This window comes from Eleginops maclovinus, chromosome 5 (assembly GCF_036324505.1).
Source record: "Eleginops maclovinus isolate JMC-PN-2008 ecotype Puerto Natales chromosome 5, JC_Emac_rtc_rv5, whole genome shotgun sequence".
In the NCBI taxonomy this organism is placed as follows: domain Eukaryota; kingdom Metazoa; phylum Chordata; class Actinopteri; order Perciformes; family Eleginopidae; genus Eleginops; species Eleginops maclovinus.
The window spans coordinates 11,561,974-11,582,400 of NC_086353.1; the positions used below are offsets into that span (position 1 = coordinate 11,561,974).

At 39.8% G+C, this 20,427-nt stretch overlaps 2 protein-coding genes and 1 long non-coding RNA gene across 5 annotated transcripts in view; 2 read left to right on the forward strand and 1 right to left on the reverse strand.

Annotated features, from left to right (window-relative positions):
- Window positions 1–4,798, reverse strand: part of palm3 (paralemmin 3) — a 31,978-nt gene extending 27,180 nt beyond the window's left edge. The window contains exon 1 of one of the 2 annotated variants that reach the window (XM_063884017.1): window positions 4,309–4,798. The gene's annotated coding sequence lies outside the window, so the exon portion shown is untranslated. The remainder of the gene's footprint in view (window positions 1–4,308) is intronic. The other variant, XM_063884016.1, reaches the window with a different exon arrangement.
- LOC134864779 (uncharacterized) lies at window positions 4,345–7,730 on the forward strand. The gene is made up of 3 exons (XR_010165873.1): window positions 4,345–4,859; window positions 5,175–5,212; window positions 6,155–7,730. It is a non-coding gene; the product is annotated as an uncharacterized LOC134864779 (long non-coding RNA).
- A 3,167-nt stretch (window positions 7,731–10,897) lies between these two features.
- The window catches only part of plppr2b (phospholipid phosphatase related 2b), a 43,801-nt gene continuing 34,271 nt past the window's right edge, over window positions 10,898–20,427 (forward strand). For both annotated transcript variants that reach the window (XM_063884809.1, XM_063884808.1), the window contains exons 1-2: window positions 10,898–11,310; window positions 14,300–14,410. In XM_063884809.1, the coding sequence (XP_063740879.1) occupies window positions 14,300–14,410 (111 nt within the window). In that variant the 5' untranslated portion in view covers window positions 10,898–11,310. The remainder of the gene's footprint in view (window positions 11,311–14,299; window positions 14,411–20,427) is intronic.

Sequence of the window (20,427 nt, forward strand, 5' to 3'; positions counted from 1 at the left end):
TTGCCCACATTTAAAATACACACCCACCTTTCAGTAAACAAGCATCATTCAGGTAACTGCAGAGGCTAACCAGACAATGATACCTAGTAACAGCAGCTGTGGGTTTTTGTTTCTGTGGTGTCTTGAAGTTGCATTTTTACCCCTGTTAAGGAGGTTATATTTCTGGTTTGGTCTGCTTGTTTGTTTGAAACACAAGTGGGGTGCAGTATGGGCCAATACACTCATTATTTTCCACTTACAAAAACATCCTTGGCAGAGGTCTGCGCCCTGTTGTTAGTTGTTTACGTACGCCTACAGCAAAAAACAACAAGGTCTAATAAAACCATCCCGCAATAAGCTATAAAGGTTGTAATGTTCATTTTTTGTTGAAAATGATTTAACCTCTGTTATAGAAGTGTTGATTTAACTGAATGAGCATTTGGAGGCCTACAGTTTGTGGTGCTGTAGAATTGTTTTGCTTTTTACTGACCTGTGTTTCTATTTTAATATGTTTCAACAACATACAGTTTTAACAAAGACTGAGATTTATATCGGTAATGAAGGTAGGATTTCAGGAAAAAAAGAAATCAAAGAGGCTTAAACATCCCGTTGGACAAAGCTCAGGTCTTTGTGGAAGTTATCTCCCCAGATCAGTTACTTCGCAACCATAGCACATTATCCAACGGTCTAATCCTTGTTTGCTTGATTAAAACATTGTTGCCAGTTCAAAAAAGGGCATGTGTACTGTGTACCACAGACTGAGTAAACCAAGGATTAGTTAATGTTTTCTGTTTTCCTCCTTCCTTCACTGTCAGCCAGCATGTCTGAGGCTCGGAGTCAACACATTATTGCAATGAAAGGAATATCACACACACACAGACAAGCAGAATGATTTAAAGAGCGCAATCTAAAAAAAAACGCCTCCTGAGCCTAAACAAGACACAAAACACAAAAGAAAGAGGACTGACAAAAGGACGACTATAGATCACACTTGAATGTTGGGGCGTGGCTGGTATTTCTGGTATGTTAGCACATACATCGTCACATGATGCCTGAGCTCACTGGGGAGAAATTTAGCGTATGTCTCAATTTGAAGATTTCTCAATACAGTAATAAATAAAAAAACAACACATGACATTTTTTTTATCAACACAGACCGGAACAACTTTCACCCAATTTACCCGTGTTCACTCATCATTCTGGTTATCAGATAAAGAAGCTGGTTTAGGTCTGATAAACCTCGGGCACATTTGAAACACTAAAATGATGGAGCAGTCCTTTAAAATTGAAACATAACTGAGTAAAATAAACTAGAGCAAAGTGATAGCTGAATTAAGCAAAACAGATTGATCTATACTTAGCTGCCTTAGCAAAAAGAATACTACATGATGTACATTTACACATCAACCATGAACATTGAGGTTTTCTAAGCATTCTGTGCCAAAGAAGGTCCCCTGCGAACAATTATTTATCACTTCCATTGTTCATTGTTCAACCAGCAGAAGAAAATAGCATACTGTGGGGCTATCTTGTTTCCAGGTGAACCATCTCTGCTTCACCTGTCTAAGTCTAATCCTCTGTAAAGCCATAATAATAACAGCCTAAAGCACAGTCACAGACATTATGAGCAGTGGCAACATCACACAAAGAGAAGCAGCGTAAGGTAGATCTGTGAAACTCTCTGTGATCTCTGTGTTATGTTCATTGGGCGACATTAATCAGGCTAGGGTTCTCTAAACGTTTAAAGAGCCTATTTGGAACATGGAGATCTAGGAACAGTGAAGTTTGTTTCTGATGCCAATGCTACACTATATATAAGAGGGAAAGAGCTGTGATATCGCATCAGCTGAGGATGAACACAAAGAGAGACGGAGAGATACATGCTGGGGGCAATTTGGCAGTGAGGAATTTCCATCCCCCTGAAAATCCATCTATCACCCAGTTTTCGAAGCAAAGAAGTGGTGGATTTCATCTCTCCCGGCTACTCCTTTGTCTCCCCTTTCCTTTATCTTGCCGATTTTTAATCTCCCTCCATCTCTCCTACCTTCTCCAACACGATTTGAAAAGATAAAACTCTCTGCTGATTTGTGGTGCTTACGACCACAGTTTCTTTTGCCCCTTCATCTGTCTTTAACAGTGATCTCGCCCACTCCAGCCATCTCATTTGTACTTTGAACATGCGAGTAGATTTCTGCAGATTCTAATCAAAACTGCTTCACAAGTAAATGCCTTATCGACCCTGGTTCTATGCTGTTTATTGCATGAGAAGAAGAAAGAAGTAAAACATTTCAGCTGCAGGGCAACAAACATAACAGCAGATTAGAAAGAGAAGTGTTATTTAGACACAGAAAATTGTAATGATTGTCAGAGGTATGACCTCAACAAGACCTGGGTCACACTGCATGACAGCACATTTATAACCCAATTTTTTATATATATATTTGAGAATTTAAAAAAATTGTATACTAACATATCAGGCAATTTTAGTTTTGCTTTCACAAACCCTAACATAAATAAATAATAACAAAATTCCCTAATTTTTTTTTTTACAGTTTACAAACAATACATTTACTGTTGTGTGATGTAATATGTTATGTACTAAGGTATTTAAAAAATAAATGTCATTAATCCTTGTTGTACAAAACATATATTTGCCAGTTTATTTAAATGTTTTGTCATATATAGTATATAAGCTGATACTATAAACCTTTAATAAGCTAATATCGGTCGTGTTCTAACGTTTATAATAGCCAAAATGTCACAGATACTTCAATATCACATCCGAAATGAAATTAAAAAATGTGATACCTGTTACAAATAATGTTGAAAACGTTAAAGTTGAAAGACTGTAGTAGAAAGATCTGTTTGACCGATCACAAAAGACAGCAGTGAGCTTTATGAGTCAGACTAAAAACTGTCAGCATAGAAGAATGCCAGACATGAACAGTCAGCACAACCCTCAAAAGAGTCAAACAGCTGAAAATGTGACAGCAGCATGACAGAGTTAAATATCATGCCACTACAACCGAATGGCAAAACCAGCAACATGTGGCCGTCAAGCCGAGTGCAAAGTCAATACAAAACTCACCCGGATACTTATAATTTACAGCATCTCTACTGCATGGCTTTTCTTCATAAATGTCATTGAAGATCAGGAAGGTGTGTCTGAGGTTGACACCAGCTGAACTTTATCTCATGAGTGATTGACCTATTAATTGACTCATAAAACAGCATCGCTGATCTATTATATGCTTTCTTCTCTGGCTACTGTGACATTTATATCCTCATGTATCCTGTGCAGTGAATCCTTTATGGGAAACTTCTCTTTGAAACCACAGACATATGCAGCCATTGCTTGTTAACAAACCCTGGTGAAAATGACTGTTTCCTGAGAGTCAAAATGAGCCAGAGGTGAGCAACACCCCCCGGGTATGGCCTAAAGTTCCTCAGTTTTCCAGCCTGACAGAAGGAAGGCAGTGTCAGGGGCTCCTGCTGGGATCTCTGCTTGTTAACCAGTGTGCTCAACTGCATGCTAAGCAGTGTTTGTTTGATTGCTTTTTAGGCAGGAATGGGCTTTTTACTTTAAATAAAGCTTGAGTATAGCACAGAAAAAGGATATCTGTGGTTAAAACCGATGAAACAGCAGAGTGCGTTGCTGTAAAATAGACGAGTCATACATACGAAAGTCAGAGCAGAAATGTGTGGTTAATCTGAAATACACGAATTGAGATCTTAACTGTAGTGTGTGTGTGTGTGTGTGTGTTTGCAGCAGCAGCAGCATCAGCTAGGAAAGTGTCAAAAGATAGCTCCACTATCGTAACCACTGCACCATAAAACGGTTGTAAATGCCTTGCAAACTCAAAGCTTTTGTACTTAATTACTCGTAAAACTGACAAATAAAGTGCAGAAAAGAGATACAGCTATTCTGCAACACATGCTAAAACAAGATACACCCGATACTGCACACAAGTAATGGTATACTTTTTAAGATAAAAACTCCATTAACTATAAGACTTTAACTCTTAAGTCAAAACAGTGTACAATGAAAGTTTTATGTTTTATTAAAGTGGATCATGATTAAATAATCCAAAGAGGGACAGAAAACACCACTTTTGACTTTTGAACAGAGAGGGTTTTTTAATCATAGTATGACTCTTTGGTTTGAAATGCTTAACAGAGGTCAGACATGTCAACAGCTGCTGGGTCTGTCCACTGTAGCTGGACTCACTTCCACCTTGGCTCCGTTTCAAGAAGTGTCAACCCCGACCCACCACGTACACCAAACCTGTTAAAATTCATGCGGAAAATGTTGGCCAAAAAGACTCTTACCTGTTCAAACTTGGCCACTTGGTTTTTAAGGTCCAATCGAATGAAGGTTGAAAACGAGAGAGGTGGACACAGGACAAAAAGCGAAAGCAGGAGAGAGGAGTCTTTCTTCCAGCGTAATTAGTTTTTAGTTAGCCCCAAAGCTAAACTACGACACAAACTCTCCCGAGTAGTTGAACACCTGAGTAGCCCCCGCACAGCGCTGCCTCCCTAATGCCACGGTCGTCAACATGAACATCGGACGGCGCGTGGTTACGTTTGTCAAACTTTACCAGCTCTGAAAAGTTTGTTTTAGGGAGTAGGTCCAGGCATTGATAAAACACGAACAGAAACCTTGTCGTCAAGCGGCTCTCTCACCGCCTCTCTTCGTGTCTGAATACGTCTGTGAGGAGGGATAGAGTCGGTCTGTCCGGTGGTTACCTGACTCCAGTCATTACCGAGAGGCCAGCCCTCCACACAGCAGCAGCAGCGGCGGCAGCAGCAGCAGCCTCATGTTTCCTGTTGATCTGAATAACTGCAAACCAGATACACAGCTTCGAAAGTAACAGGTTAAGGTGCTTACTTAACGACCAATATAACACGCTATGTGGTGTTTGTATAAATGTTGCAGGGAGAATGTTAAAAGTCAATGCGATGTTTACTTTTCTAGGGCTCCTTCAAGCATAAAGCTGTAAAACAAACATCGAACTCGGTAGACATGCCTTTTGAGTGTCAACATTATGCTACTCTCAGTTTCGTCTATATGTGAACGTTTTAATAATGTTTTATAAAGTTATTGTAGACATCACAGTCGGTATACTTTTGACTGCAACTGCTCAACCACAAAAATCATTTAACATCAGCCTCACCATGTGGTCTGCTTCTTGCAGGTGCTCAAGGCCCTTATCATGGTACCAGCACTGATGAGGTAAAACGTGCATGGGAACTGTATCGCATGAATGAGATGAGCCAAGCTATTGCATGTCATGTAAAACGTCTCTGTGAATGCCTTAACAAGTAAAATCCCTCTCAGCTCAACTGAAGTTTTACACATCCTGCACTTTCACTTTAAAATGATTGCCTTACTTTTCAATTATTTATTTGTGGTGTTTAGATGTTAATCCTGGACATAAGTCACATAAAGAAAAACACAAGTATAGCTACTAAGAAACCCTGATACATTTATTTTCATGGGAAAGAAAGCATTTTGATAGTCTTATAGCTTAAAAATAATGGAAATACTTAGGCTACTAAACCTTTATATTGGATACCATGTTATTAGTGGCTATAGAGGATATAACATATTGTTTGCATCATTTTACAGTTGGATTAAACCGTTTTTAACTAGGTAATTGTGTCATGTAAACGATTGCCTATAATGTATATTTAGCTGTGTTTTTGGCAAATTATACATATAATATTGATTATCTTTTTCATTTTTAATATTGCAACCTTGAGTATCTACCAATACTAATACCAATCGGATACTTTCTTTTCATATTTCTTTAACAACTGAGCTGTTTATACATTTGAGTGGATGCACTTTGCTTAACCTAGCCATCTATAACAACTCAAACTGTCAAACAATGATTCTACTTCCCTAAAGTAAGGAAGCCATAGCCTACAAGATGACTCAGTTATACAATACTGCTGCTGCTTTTATTCAAACAGCATTTTTGATGATGCTAAACCCGATTGAAATATTCAAATAGCTTTTAAAGTGCAGCTTCATGCAAGAGCTTGTATCTGAGAATGTAGAGTAACAAAGAATTGTTATTTAGACAAAACCTAATTTGAAAGCTGTTGACATAAAGTTGGTATAAAGAGCAACTTTATTTAACAATCTTTTGTATTTTCTCGTGTGATACAGGTTGACTGTGGGTATCCATCGCTAATGCAGGTTAACTTATGCCGGTGCCCTTTGTTAAGGAGCGCGGGGTCAAAACATTTTGGTGACACCCAGCCGCTGGGTTGACTCGTGCCATATTTATAAGGTAGGTTTTTGTGGAGTTTACCATTTAATTTGAATGATCAGTCAGATTTATATACACTACCCATCTCTCTGTGTATGCAGGATTTCAGGTCTAGCTGTTTTGTTCAGTATGGATTGTTTTGTTCCTTGTGTCTTATGTATTTGACAAGGACAGATTGGTTGGACTTGTATTGAGGAGTAATTAATTGGGAGAACATTTCGTTTGTAACTTAATAATACTGGCCCAAGTTTGCCTTCATACTATTCACACCAAAAAAAGTGTCCTCATGTATTACATCATGTCACTACATGTATTGACTCTGGTGTGGGAAAGACGGACCAAAGGCACCATTCAAATACTTGAGAGCTTCATGAAATACAACTAGGCTAAGCTATTTTTATGGTTATTTCATTATGACTTACTCATGTATAATTTATACTACAATATAATTCAGTCTCATTTTATCACGATTAATTGCTTTTTTAATTCCCCCAAATCTGGTGTATGCACCCCTGAAGTACTATTGTTACAACGTCTTTAGAGATGGTCACGGTTTTAGATGCATGAATTACAGCACTGCTGACCTGTACTGTATCTTCTTTTATAATCCCATTTTCCTAAAAATCTGATTAATTCTTTATGGCTGAAATTCCCCAGCATGGCAATTTTAAGTGAGAATGTCCTTGGCGGTGATCCACAGTGATAGTGTATGAAATGAGCACATCTACTGACTCGGCCTACTTCTGATTTCCCAAGACAAGAGAGTCTCTACATTAAGAAACACGCACTGGCTCTTATCAAACAGCTTCTCCGTAACGCCATGGCCACTCAGTCTCTCTGTCCTTTTTGTGTGCATGTGTTTGTGGGGGGAGGTATTTGTCAGTATAGCAAGCTTTGCTTAACAATACTGCATGCATGTGCTTTTGTGATCTGTGTGTTCATGCAAAGTGTACCAGCACCTTCTATAGAGTGCTCTTTGTTCCCTTGTGTGTGCGTTTGTATGTGCTTTTGTAGCATACTGTAGAAAAAGCACTATTTGTTTCTGTTTGTTCTTGTTTTTTTGTTCACACAAGTCAAGTGTAAAAGGGGACGACATCAGTGGTTGCTAATGTGAGGTTCATGTGTACTACTTACATTTTGTGAGTCAAAAATGTTGTGGAAACCTCTGACAGCTGGATGCCAGTTGGTTTGGTTTTAACATAGCATACTTAAAGTGGCTTATTTGTATGTCTATGGTTGTGTGAATAGGATTGCATGCTAACAGATATTGGCTTTTGCAATACCCGGATATGGCATCTATGGAATTGGTTGGATTAGAGATCATGTTAGCAGCTAATTAAGAGGCATGGTTATGGTTTGGGTCAGTTAACTAAGACAAACAACATTGATCACATTTTTAGTTTCTATGGTGAACATGTTTATATGCAGGGAGCTACTGTTCACCTGTGAGATGGCTATATATCTGCTGTTAGGAAGCCATGCAGGTAGCATACAGTATTTTTTTTCACTGTTTTTGTTAGAAATAGCTGGATTTAGTGTGACACATATGTACAGTTTTTGCCATGAAAATAAAAACTGATTGTCACAAAAACTCTTAGCAATTCTCTATTCATTTGTCACCCTTGCACATACTGCCAGTTACCTGATCCTATTTTATATGGAAATATTAGTTATAGCGAGCTAAGGTAAGGGTTTGACAACAAAAACACTTATCTAGGGAAGATGTTGAAAGTCGAGGGTGATATATGCCAATCCACAAGTCCAACTTCCAGCCCTTTAAATTCCCCCTAACATCATATTAAGGCACAATGCATTGGGTATAGGAAACCTAGTTTGAAAAGGAAGGTTAAAGAAAAAAAAAGTCGTGTGTGTGTGTGTGTGTGTGTGTGTGTGTGTGTGTGTGTGTGTGTGTGTGTGTGTGTGTGTGTGTGTGTGTGTGTGTGTGTGTGTGTGTGTGTGTGTGTGTGTGTGTGTGTGTGTGTGTGTGTGTGTGTGTGTGTGTGTGTGTGTGTGTGTGTGTGTGTGTGTGTGTGTGTGTGTGTGTGTGTGTGTGTGCTGCCTATTTGCAGGCTATTCATGCCCACCTCTGAGTACTTGCTCTATTTAGTCTTACCTTCCCCATTTTGCCCTTGACTTTGACAACTTTCTCTTTGCACTCTCAAACGTCTGATGATAAATGATCACATACATCAATCTATACGGCCAGACAGGCACGTGTAAAGATATTAACCGTCATGAAAGAGATAACACTTGAAAACCACACACCTACAGAGTGTGAGTTAAAGTGATGGAGCAGCAAATAAACATGTCCCTTGGGAGGCTGTGAAAGGAAGATTATATTATAGTCACTGAAATTCCTTGCAGTTGTTTCTATGTATGTGCAGCAATGTGCTATTGTGACATAACAATGTGGAAAGTGTCAACTTCTGGTATACTTTTGAAGGTGATGCCTTTTATGTCTTCACATTATTGAAATCACAATTGGAGATGGCTTTAGTGAACATTTATATTTATTCAAGTGGCAGTACAAATAACGATAATGAGAAGAAGAACAAATGACTTGTTGTCATGATTGCCTTTTCAATTATTGACTTTTGATCACAATGTGGTGTCATTTGTTTGCTGTGAGAGAATACTATTTATTTCCTCTGTGTGTGTGTGTGTGTGTGTGTGTGTGTGTGTGTGTGTGTGTGTGTGTGTGTGTGTGTGTGTGTGTGTGTGTGTGTGTGTGTGTGTGTGTGTGTGTGTGTGTGTGTGTGTGTGTGTGTGTGTGTGTGTGTGTGTGTGTGTGTGTGTGTGTGTGTGTGTGTGTGTGTGTGTGTGTGTGTTTCTGCATATCCACATTTCCACATTTCCTCATTTGTCATTGTACTGTATGAATGCAGTGTGTTGCCATGGGAACTATCCGTGATTATAACCATCAATGAATCAGGGGTAAAAAATACTCTTTTCATGTTAGTGGTGTGCCCTCTCCAGCTGTGAATGATTTGTTTGAGTGCAGAAGGGTTGGTGGGGACATTTCGTAACGCTTTCTCCTTTCTCATTTTGTTTAAAAGTATTTTGTAAGAAATGGAGATGTACCGGGAAATGTGTATTGGCAGAAGGAAAGCTGATGCTTGTCCTTGGCCACCTGTTCTCCTGAGATTTCTCTTAATGGTTTAAACTGATTATGCCCTTTACCGGTGTCCCCCTCAAACTTGATTTCAAAGTGATGGGGGTAAATTGCTATACAGTGTTTGGATGTAATATGAGAATGTTCACTTTCCTCAATCGGTAAAAAAAAGTTTAACATTTAATTAATATACTTCTTTCCTTCTTTTGCTAAAGAAAATCTGGTGAGAAGATTGATACCGCACTCTTGTATTTAGGATAAATATAAAGCAAACGTTTTAAAAAACAACAAATTCTAGGTAGTGTCTGCGTCAAATAATGTAGTAACCCACCAAGATAACTTGCTTATTAATGTGTGAAGGCAGATTTTATTCTAAGCTAACCGACCACTTTTTCATATTCACTGACATGACATGAGAGCTGTATCAATCTTCTGATCTAAATCTTGACAAATTGTTAAACTTTTCCTTAACTTTAAGCAATATTAAAGGCTAACCAACTCCATATTCTAACCTTAAATGACTATAGGTTTCAATCCAAATTTGGCACACAGATTTTAGAAAACTATCCAAAGAAAATGTTCAGATCAGAATCAGATCCTTTATTCGTTCCACAGAGGGGACATTTTCATTCGTTACAGCAAAAAGAGCCAAAGACAGCTTAATGTTACACCAAGATGTTAATTCATGCGCTATTACATCGACTACTCTTAATATTGGGAGTTGAATCTGGCACTAACTCTCTTGTCAGCTGCCATATATATAACTTATAACAGAGAAAGAGAGAGAACAAAAAGACTTTTAAAACAAAAAAGCTGAAAAACTGGTTGGTGGGAAAACACATTATTATATGTACAATAAGTCCACTCTTTGTTCAGACCTATGTGGCAATGCCTGAAGAAACTTTCCAGTGCCTTTGCATATCAATCAATGCATATACAGTATGTGTACACATGTACAAAAACGCACGCTGTTTTTTTGTTTAAAACTGCCTAAAGCAGCTGGTGAGCATGCACCTGAGAGCCTCTGACCCACATAGGGCCATGTGCAGGATGCGTCCCACTTTTCCACACGACGATGCATCAGTAACTCGTTGTCTACTGTCCAAAAGGCTAAGCTGGTTTATGTTCTCAGCTCACCTGAGCTCACATTGTCATTATTCTTAATTATTCACACAGAAAAACAAAACAATGACCCTTTTCAGATTACTCATACCTTTTTTTCATATCCTTTTTTTGAATTTCCATTATGTGCACTCAAACAGTATCAAATTATTTTGCCTGTGTTTTTAGGTTCACAGTGTCTCCCATTCTCGCCTCTGTGTCTCAGACTCACAATTAACTACCCCCCCTTCTCTTTTTCCCTTACTTCCTCCCCCTCTCTCTGCACCCTCTCTCCCTTTGCATCTCTCTCTCTCACACACACACACACATGCTGCCTCTTTTTCTGCTTCTGTCTCCTCTCCAGCTGTCTCATTTTATTATTCCCTCTTCCCACTCTCCTCCTCTCATTTACCTCTCTCTCTCTCTCTCTCTCTCTCTCTCTCTCTCTCTTTCCTCTCCTAATATCCACCGGCAACTGCACTGAAATGCTCGCTCACCATGCCCGTGGATCCCTTCACTTGACTAATTAGCCTTGAAGTACTGTTGAAGATCATCATATTTAGCTTAGCGGCAGAGTGCAGACAGATATAGTGTAGGCTGGCTGGAGGCTGGGTGCTTGGCAGTGGACAAGCTTTCCTTCTCTCTCTATTCACACTCAGTGGCGAGCGGTGGAAGCGAGGGCTGGTTTTGCTTTGAAAGAGACGAAAAGGCGAAAAGAGAAAGGAGCGGAGCCGAGACCACAACGCAACTACAGAATGGGAGTCCTCTGCAGGAGCAAATCCTCCTAAAGACTTGGAGGAGTATTGGTCACATATAAGCAGAAGCAAACACATATTTAAGGTGAGAGTTTTTCATACCAGTTAATGCTTGTTTTATGTCCTTAATCTTTTTGGATATGGGTTGTTCTTGAACATTAATGACTGTGTACTGTATGTGAGAGAGACAATGTGTGAGTGGGATTGTGAGTCTTATACCACAGACATTGATGAACCTCAGGTGCAGTTAAAGGACGAAATTATGTGCGGGATGATTTTTCTCTCTCTCACACACACACACACACACACACACACAGGCGTCAGCTGTGCAACACCACTTGTTGGACTGACATCCATATTGACATGTAAGGAATACTTAAATGATGGTGAGTTGTGCACGGACTTGTTTATGTGAATGTGTGAATGTGTGTGTGTGTGTGTGTGTGTGTGTGTGTGTGTGTGTGTGTGTGTGTGTGTGTGTGTGTGTGTGTGTGTGTGTGTGTGTGTGTGTGCGCGCCAGTGAAATAGTGAGTGGGTCTTTTGTGGCCGAGGTGCCAGTGTGGAGCTTAGGGATGCACATCATAGTGAAAAACATGGACAGCCACACAACAGACGGTCAGTCATGCCAAACTCATGCCTGATTGCTTCTTGTTACTTTAGAAGACCGCGTAAATAAAGGAATACGACCTCCTTTTTGTGTGTGTGGGTGTGTGTGTGTGTGTGTGTCCACTTGCCATCCCTTTATCCTCTGCCACAACTTGTACAACCTGTTCTCTCTTTACTTGGTATCAATGAATACCTTTCACCAATAAAAGCTTTTGTGTAGTTGGAATGGTGGGATATTGTTCCCCATGGGGCAGACAGGCAATAGAGGAAACAAAATATATGATCAATTAACACACAAACACAGTGAGTGTAATCACTACTACTTTATCTGGGTGTATGTCACCAAGCTAAACATTGCACATGTGGATATATAGAAATATTTCCTTTGGAACAACAAGAAATATAATTTGTAGCAAAATGTATGACAGACATTTTCTGCAATAAACACGTCTCATGTTAAGCTATAAATAAGTGATGGTTAAGCTATGATGCGGAACAAAAATGGCATTAGGGACATCTTTGACACATGATTTAAGTTTAAGTTACCAGTGTAACAGCACCTGAGGTGATTTCAAAGAAATCATCATCATATATCCTCCAAAATACTGCATGTTTAAATGAAAGGGACTACTAATCCGTTTCCGGAGACAGGTGCATTTTTGATGTGTAGCTCTGTAGGTCTTTTATGTTTGACTTTTGAAAAAGGCGTTGAAGAATAAAGATTAATTGCAGGATGTAGATGTTGGTGCCTTTCATTGTTACATTTATAAAAATGACTTTTTCTATATCAATGATCAAGACATGGAGGCATTCCAACCCCGTGCGGTGGCTTCCTCCCCTCTCACGACCATTGATTGAGGAAAGGGCTGACACTGCATTCGAGATTTGCCCTCAGCTATAAAGTCACAGAGATAATTGTTGTCAATGAGATGAGGGAATAAACTCGATGTCTGAAGAGGAGAACCAGTTGGTGTTTGAATGAATAAAATGATGTTGAGGACTGCTGAGGGCAGTTGCTTTACGATTGATAAAATCATGATTTCAAAGTTCTTATCAATAATGCATTAGCTGTTTGATTCAAAGAGGATGTACTTGGAGACCTTTTGAGGTGCCTGTGAACTTATAAAAGTAGAAGCTGACATTATTCATCAAGAGTGCACTCATTTGCATGTCAGAAACCCTGAGCATCTCATAAGCTTTTTTGCTCTAACTTTCCTCACCTCAACTCTTCCCCTGTCTCCTTCTATTCCCACTTTGGGGACTGAAGCTGTTTTTTCTCAACTTCTACCTGTTCTCCCCAGATAACTGTTATTTCCCAGTGCTGAGTCTGCTGTCTTTCCCCCGCCCTCGTCTGTTCACTTCTGAAGAGTCTCGAATGTCTGCCTCATGACTTTGTCTCTCTCTTATCTCTTTCTGTCAGGCTTTTGTTTTTGATCATCACTCCTCTGTTTCCACTCTACTTCTCCTCCTTTCAACTTCATCCCACCCCCCAATTCTTTTGATTGGCTACCCATACTGTGCGTGTGCGTGTGTGCACTGGTACTGTATGTGTGCATTTTAGATGCACGTTGCAGAATGTATGTGGGTTTGTGTGTGAAAACTGTCCATTGTGATTGAAGATCTTAGGCACTCGAACCCATGGTACTTGATGTTGAGAATCACATATACCTGCATTTACTTAACGGGTGCCCTGTATCACTGAGAGGAGCACCACTAATGTATTACACGATTTCACTGTTTCTGCCTAGCAACATCTTTTGCAAAAATATTTCACCTGTCATTGTTTTTAAGCTGTTTGCATTATAGAGACAACGCTACATATTTCCAAATGAGAGACAATCAACTTTGCAGTGAAAATAAATTGTTCAACAAATTGAAATGTTTTCTCTTGCCAATCACCAGACTATGAAACCCTCCAAGCATCTAAGATTTACTCTTAAGCCCAGCATCGAATACAAATAGACTATTATTTACACTTCAGTAACTTATAGAACACATTTAATGACTCATGTTTTTTAGAAAATCCAGGTGACAGTCATGTCTTTTTACCTTGTAAGAATTCAAGGCTATTATTACCCACAGACAAACCTACAGTACAGGTTGACTTGGGAAGACTGGATGACTTCTCTATGAATTAATTAATAGCTTGAATATAGGGCTCTCCTGTATTACTAGTATACGCCTCCATGATACCCAGGCTTTTTTTTCTCACAGTATCTGCAAACACTGAATTTGTTGTTGAGTATTATGAACCTTACAACACATGAAACAACATTAAAAAAATGCAGAACTACACAAACTGTTGTCCATATCTTTAGGAAGTTCAGTATGTCTGTGCTTGTGTGATAATAACTGTACATTTGCATTTTTACATTTAGCAAATAATGAAGTATTTGTGTTTGTTCAACCCGGGTTTTTCGAACAGAACAATTAAAACTGAAGCTTTGTGATGACCTTTGACCCCACAGATGATTGACAGTCAGTTGTCAGCTCAAAGAAGGGCGATGAGGAGCCTTCCCGATGACAGCGGCCTGCTGAAGACCAGCACCTACATCGTGCCCTGCTTCCTGTTTGTGGAGGTGAGTGTTTGGACACATTGTGTGCTAAAGGGACTGGCATGCAGTACTTTGGTAGATTGTTGTGCTAATCAGACTTGACTGTTTGAACCTGATCTGACCTGAACATTGAAAGTCAAATTGCTTCTTGCTGGTCATTTACAGGCAAAATGTATCACATATGACCTAACTTAACCTAAATCCCAGGCTTCCATGGGCTGATACTGTACAGTGGGACATTTTCTCTGCAACATGTTGTGTGAATGCTGAAGGTTGTACATGAAACTGGACACAAATGAAGAACTTGAAGTTGCAATCGAGAAAACTGTGAACTGCCTGTGAATTTTCCTGTTGTTCTTCTCCTCTTCCAATTTTTCCCACATCTTATTTCACATGTTTCTCATGGCAGATTAACAACAATGAGTCTGTCGGGAAATTGCAAGAATTAGCAGGCTCTGTTTTCAAATCACTGATTCTCAAATGCAGCGATTGATTTGATTGATTTGAATGGGTAATCACTCTCAGTAAATGAATCATTTACAGATAACACTCAGCCGAATGTTGCAGCCATCTATCACTAAGGTATCCTCGCAACAAAGTTTCTCTCGTGATCTTTTTGCTCGATTTCTTTCCTCTACTCCTCCCCTCTTCCCATGACTGTACTTTTTCTCCCTGTAATCCCTAAATGACCTGATGAAGCACTCACGGCTTCAGCTGCACATCCTAATTAATTGGCCTAATTAAAAACGGAAACCCAATTAGCCCGTGCCACTGCGCAAACACGCCGCAGGCTTGCAGGTCCTCTGAGCTATAGCGCAACAACAGCTGAATTAGCAGTTTTCATTTTTTGTTTCTAGCTTTAAATTACAGTCTTCAAAATTCCCCCCCTAAAACTAGGATCTCGCTTTCTTATAAGGTTTTAAATATTAACATTTAAGGTTGGTGAGAAGTCAAATCGAGACATAGAAAGTTGAGTAGTACAGAAGTTCAGGTTTAGAAGATATACAGTAATTAGCTAAAGGAAGAGAAATTAGGAGAGGTATGATTGTTTTCTGTCCCATCAGTCAAGACAACCTTAAAGGAAACACAGAAACGTGGTGTCATTCAGGTTATTATTTTAAGTTTCTACTGTAAACTCTAACAAACTGCTTCTTTCTTTAGTGCACCTGCAGTAGCACCTGAATGAATGTCCTTAACCTGGTTCTTTCTCTCCTCCTTTGTACTCATTCACTCATTCACAACATCCTCTCATCCTCTATTTTTTCTTCTTCTGCTCTTTGTGCCTCATACAACACATGGTTCGTACACTCTTTCCACATAACAGTACTCTTCATCACAGACCTCTGTTACTGCTGCATCTCCTTTTAGCACAAATATCCCACAGTCCCTGCAGGTTTACACATACGGCTTGCTTTTATTTTTCTTTCATTGTGCTTTGGTATTGGCTCATTCTCTGCATCCTCTTGAGGACTTATTATAATGATTTTTCAGCTTTCTAATTTTTTCTTAGTGCGTCCTGTAATATCTCTACGCTTATATCTGTCTGCTCCTCCCTTCCTCCTGTATTCTCTTTGACAGTCTGTTGAGTACTGCCCAGTTGCTCCTTTTATACAGATCCTCCGCATCACTCCGTTCCTGCATTAATTCCCTTGTGTAATTACATCTTTTGCTTCATGGATCTCTCCATTATTTCCCCTGTACTTGTAAAGCTTCATCTCCTCCTCCTACTCAAAAGCATGTCTGATATCTCAAAGACCTCCTTTTTCTCCATTCCTCCTCTCCAGCTTCATGTTCCCTCATGAGTCTCTGTCATTTATTCTTCCTTCTTTCAATTTATCCTCTCTCTTTTGCTCACCCTTTTCCTCTCAGGGCAAATAGATCTTGTCCTCATGCTCACCTCATATATCACACACTGGAGGGTGACCTTCCTGTGGAGGAGGTGTTATGCACAACTCATACTTTCTCTGCTTTTTGCAGTTTCTGTCCCATTTTGTCACCTTAATCGCTATCTCCAGGGGAGCGTCTATTGTTTTTATTTTGTTCAAATAGTGCCAGGGGTGGGAGATGTAAATCATATTCGACTTTAATGGCTATATGTTTCTGTGTACATTGCTGTAGTTTAATAAAGGGCATTTTAAAATTCAATTCCCTTGTCTAATGTGTTCATACTGAAGCAGCTTGCTGTTGCGTAGCTCCCCCCGGAGGGCACACGCTCCTTTGTTGTTACATTAGCATCTCATTACCCGTTCCTATTCAATTCAAACACCCGGTCTTATTCCTCCTCTTCTCTTGTGATCTTTTCGTATGATTCCCTTTCTCTTTCACTCATTCTCTTCACAATCTCACTCTGAGTATTTCACTGTCTTACACTCTCTTCCTTTATCGTTTTATCCTTATGACATTTCCCTATGTTCTCGGTCATGCCCCACTGTCACTTCATCTCTCCTTTCATTTCAAGGCTTGTCTACCATCACTAACTATGAGTACTGTATTTCTCTCTGCCTCTGTTCCCACTTTTCTTCATTTTACTGTCTTCCCTTTGTCTGTCATAGTCATTGTTTTCCTCCTCTTTGAGATTCAAATGTGAGAACTTGCCTTATCAGTTTCTGTAAAAACACTGGAGAGTTCACACAAAAGCTGCATAGGATAAGACAACACAATGAGTGGAGTATAATTCTCTCTCTTGTTTTTACTCCATGTGTTGCTGCCATCATTCTGTGGAGCTACGCATGGTCTGTAGCCTAACTCGCACTGCTTCAAAGGGACCCTCTTGAAAAAGTCATTTTGATACAACTGATTCTTGACTTGCTTTAGACACTGGTGTGTGAGAGGGGGGGTTGTGAGTCGGTGTGATCTAGGTCAAACAGGCCCACTGAGAAAATGTGTACTGAAGCCGACTTAAAAAAGTACTGTGAGTGACTACAAGTGGACTTTTTGAGTGGATATCACTGAGCATACAACGTGCAGCCAGTGAGTAGAACTGTGCTATCAGTTGTAACAATAGTAAGACGTGATAAGCAGCACTGAGGATGCACTGCTAATTCGTGGCACCCAGCCTTTGCAGTGTGTATCTCGGATTTCCGGCTTTGTTTTTCAGCCCCGACTGCCAGCTCAGAGTAGTTGAGCCTCCTCCTCCTCCTCCTCCTCCTCTCCGCTCCTTCCTCATGCCCTGTTGGCTGCGTCTTACTGTGGCACAGCGAGGTCTGCAGAGTAAACACACTGCTGAGTATTCGACCACATAATGTTTCAGCTCCACAGCCCTTGCTGTCTCTGATGATACTCGAAGGTCTCGGTTCACGTTTGCTTGAACCTCTCATTTCTCGGGAAATTATCCCTTAATTTAATTTCTGCTTAATCTTCCGTGACTTTTTGCTTGAAAATATAGTGCCTTTCTGTCTTGGTTGAAACACTTCTAACTTGCAACAACAAATATAAGTCTGCAAGAAAGTAAAATCTTGTCCAAACCACATGTTTCTATCAATATACTGAGACATTGTTAAATTATCGGGCATAGATATTTGAATGTATGTGCAAAACTTTCATTCTGTTTTCTTTACAATATATATTCCTGTAATACAATATATATTTTTGTAGCAACTATAGCAAGATTCAGCTTTACAAAAGTTGGGTCAATGCTTACTAAATCGTTTTTAACCAGTGCCTCATCTCTAATTGAGACTACATTAGCTGATACTGCTGTGGCAAACATATCACTAAACAAACTATCAACTGTCAGTTGCTTTATAGGCAATGGAAAATGAATAAGAATGTGACCTTCCGTTGTGAATCAAACCATTCACTGTAGTGAAGTACAATGTTAAATATATGGAGTACTATTCAAACGTTAAGTAAAGACTGTGCCCTCGGATTTAATACTGAAATATTTCAACCGTAAATTGAAGCCCAAGACATTTACTTACTTTAATAACAATCTTTGTCCAATTACCCAAATTGCTTATGCTCTCAAGACCTAAGCAAACGTGGGACTCAGATTTGAACCGCAGCCTGTAGTGTCAAAATCCTGCAGTTTGTACGCTCTTTTTTTGCCAATTTATGCAGACATTGTTAAACAAATATTCCGCTGCAAAGTGCATCAACTTCAGCAAACACCTCACCTTGCACTTTATGACAGTATATGTGTTGCTGTGCCTGAGCATGGATGGCCTCTGGCATTTTTCACCTTTTTTATTGTTTGGGTGTGAAGCCAGCACAGCATCGTTGGCTCCAGTAATGAACAGCATCCTAAAAGAATCAGACCTCCAGTTCCCTACAACAAAGCTCTTCCTCTCTGCATGCGCTCACATCATCCGTAACCCTGCTGGGTTTGTTACTGCCTCAGCTCATCCTCTTCCTCCGTGCAACATATTTGTAGCATGTGTTTACTCTTTTCAAAAGACGTTTTGTTCCAAACAGCTGTACTGGTGCCAAGACCAAGACACCCCCCCCCCCCCCTGGCCAAACTGTGCTCACATTTCTCAGTGTTTTAAAGCACCAAATCTCCCTAATAAAGATTTATTAGGGAGATTTGGAGATTTGCAGTTCTTTTCTAGTTTAGTAAAGAACTGGAGCTAGTTCTTTTCTAAACTAGCTCCAGATTTACTTGGCCTTTTACCCACTTCTTAATATACTATACAACAAGTTATTTATCTTCAACCCATTTATTTGCTATCTTCATAGCATAACAATATCTCATATCACATCCCCAAACACATTAAACTAGACTGAAATGTATTTTAGGTTAATTCCCTGGAGTTACTTTGTATGCCTGTTTGATCCAAATTGCATTTTATGTATCCCCCTTATTCAACACACGCACGTCCTTTCCACACACACACACTTATACACATACATATACACACACACACACACACACACACACACACACACACACACACACACACACACACACACACACACACACACACACACACACACAGATACAGTAACCGCTCATTTTCACTTTATTCTCTCCCTATAGCTTCCTCCTCATTATCTCTTAGGCTCCATGAATAGCACCTGCCCTCCTGTCTGCTGCGCTGGGATTTCTCTGTGTGGATGTTTGAAACACTTGTTAGCTGGCTGCCTCCCACCTGTTATCACTTTAGGGAGGAAGGGAAGGATGAGAGACCCTGTCCCATATATCACAATATAGGTTCCCACCATCGGCGGATACTAAATAGGGAAGCTTTCTATTTAGGCTACAGCACCGCAACCAAATTACCTTATCAGAAAAATAAATATTAAAGATCTTTGCTGGAGTCTCCAAAAATAAAATTGCTTATGTAAGATAATATCTTCCCCCCAGCTTTGCAGAATATTTCTTACATGTCACTCCGAATCAGCTAAATAAATTGTGACAGGGGAGTTTCAAAATCAAGATATTCCCCAATTATACAATAACCATCGTTTGCAGCTCAAGGACAGATAAGATCAACATCAAAACTCTCAGTGAAATGGCTTTCTTACATTCAGAAGATATCAATCCTTTATTATTCCTCGGAAAAAAATAGGAATGGCAATATTGTGTTATTTTGAAAAATATCACATGTCGTATACAGCTCCAGAATTAAGCGTGTTATATCATATTGTAGGGCTTTATTCAGGGGACATGTTTGAATTGTTGTGTGAGCCTGCATCTGCTTTTATTCATCCGTTTGTGAGATGCGGGGGCATGTTCACTTAAATACTGGGGATTTTGCAGAATTACGTGATTGTTGCTGCAAGAAAGAGAGGGCGATGTGGACGGGAGGAAGAAAGGGTGATGGGAGCAAAGCAGATACTGTATAAACAGAGAGACTGAGTGTGAGAGAGAGCTTTGGCAGTGAGGATGATTGAGAGACATGGAGGGAAATGCAGCAAGAAGGGGGGGGAAGGGGGACAGAGCGTAGGTTTGAAAATGATTGTGGTAAATATGTTTTTTGACAGATAAATGAGGGGGGGGGGGACTGATGAGTTTAAGATAAAGCAGGCATGGCGTTAAAATGCTTTCAGACGAACAAAAGAGGTGAAAGAAACGACAGTTGGAAAGGGGGAGGGCATGT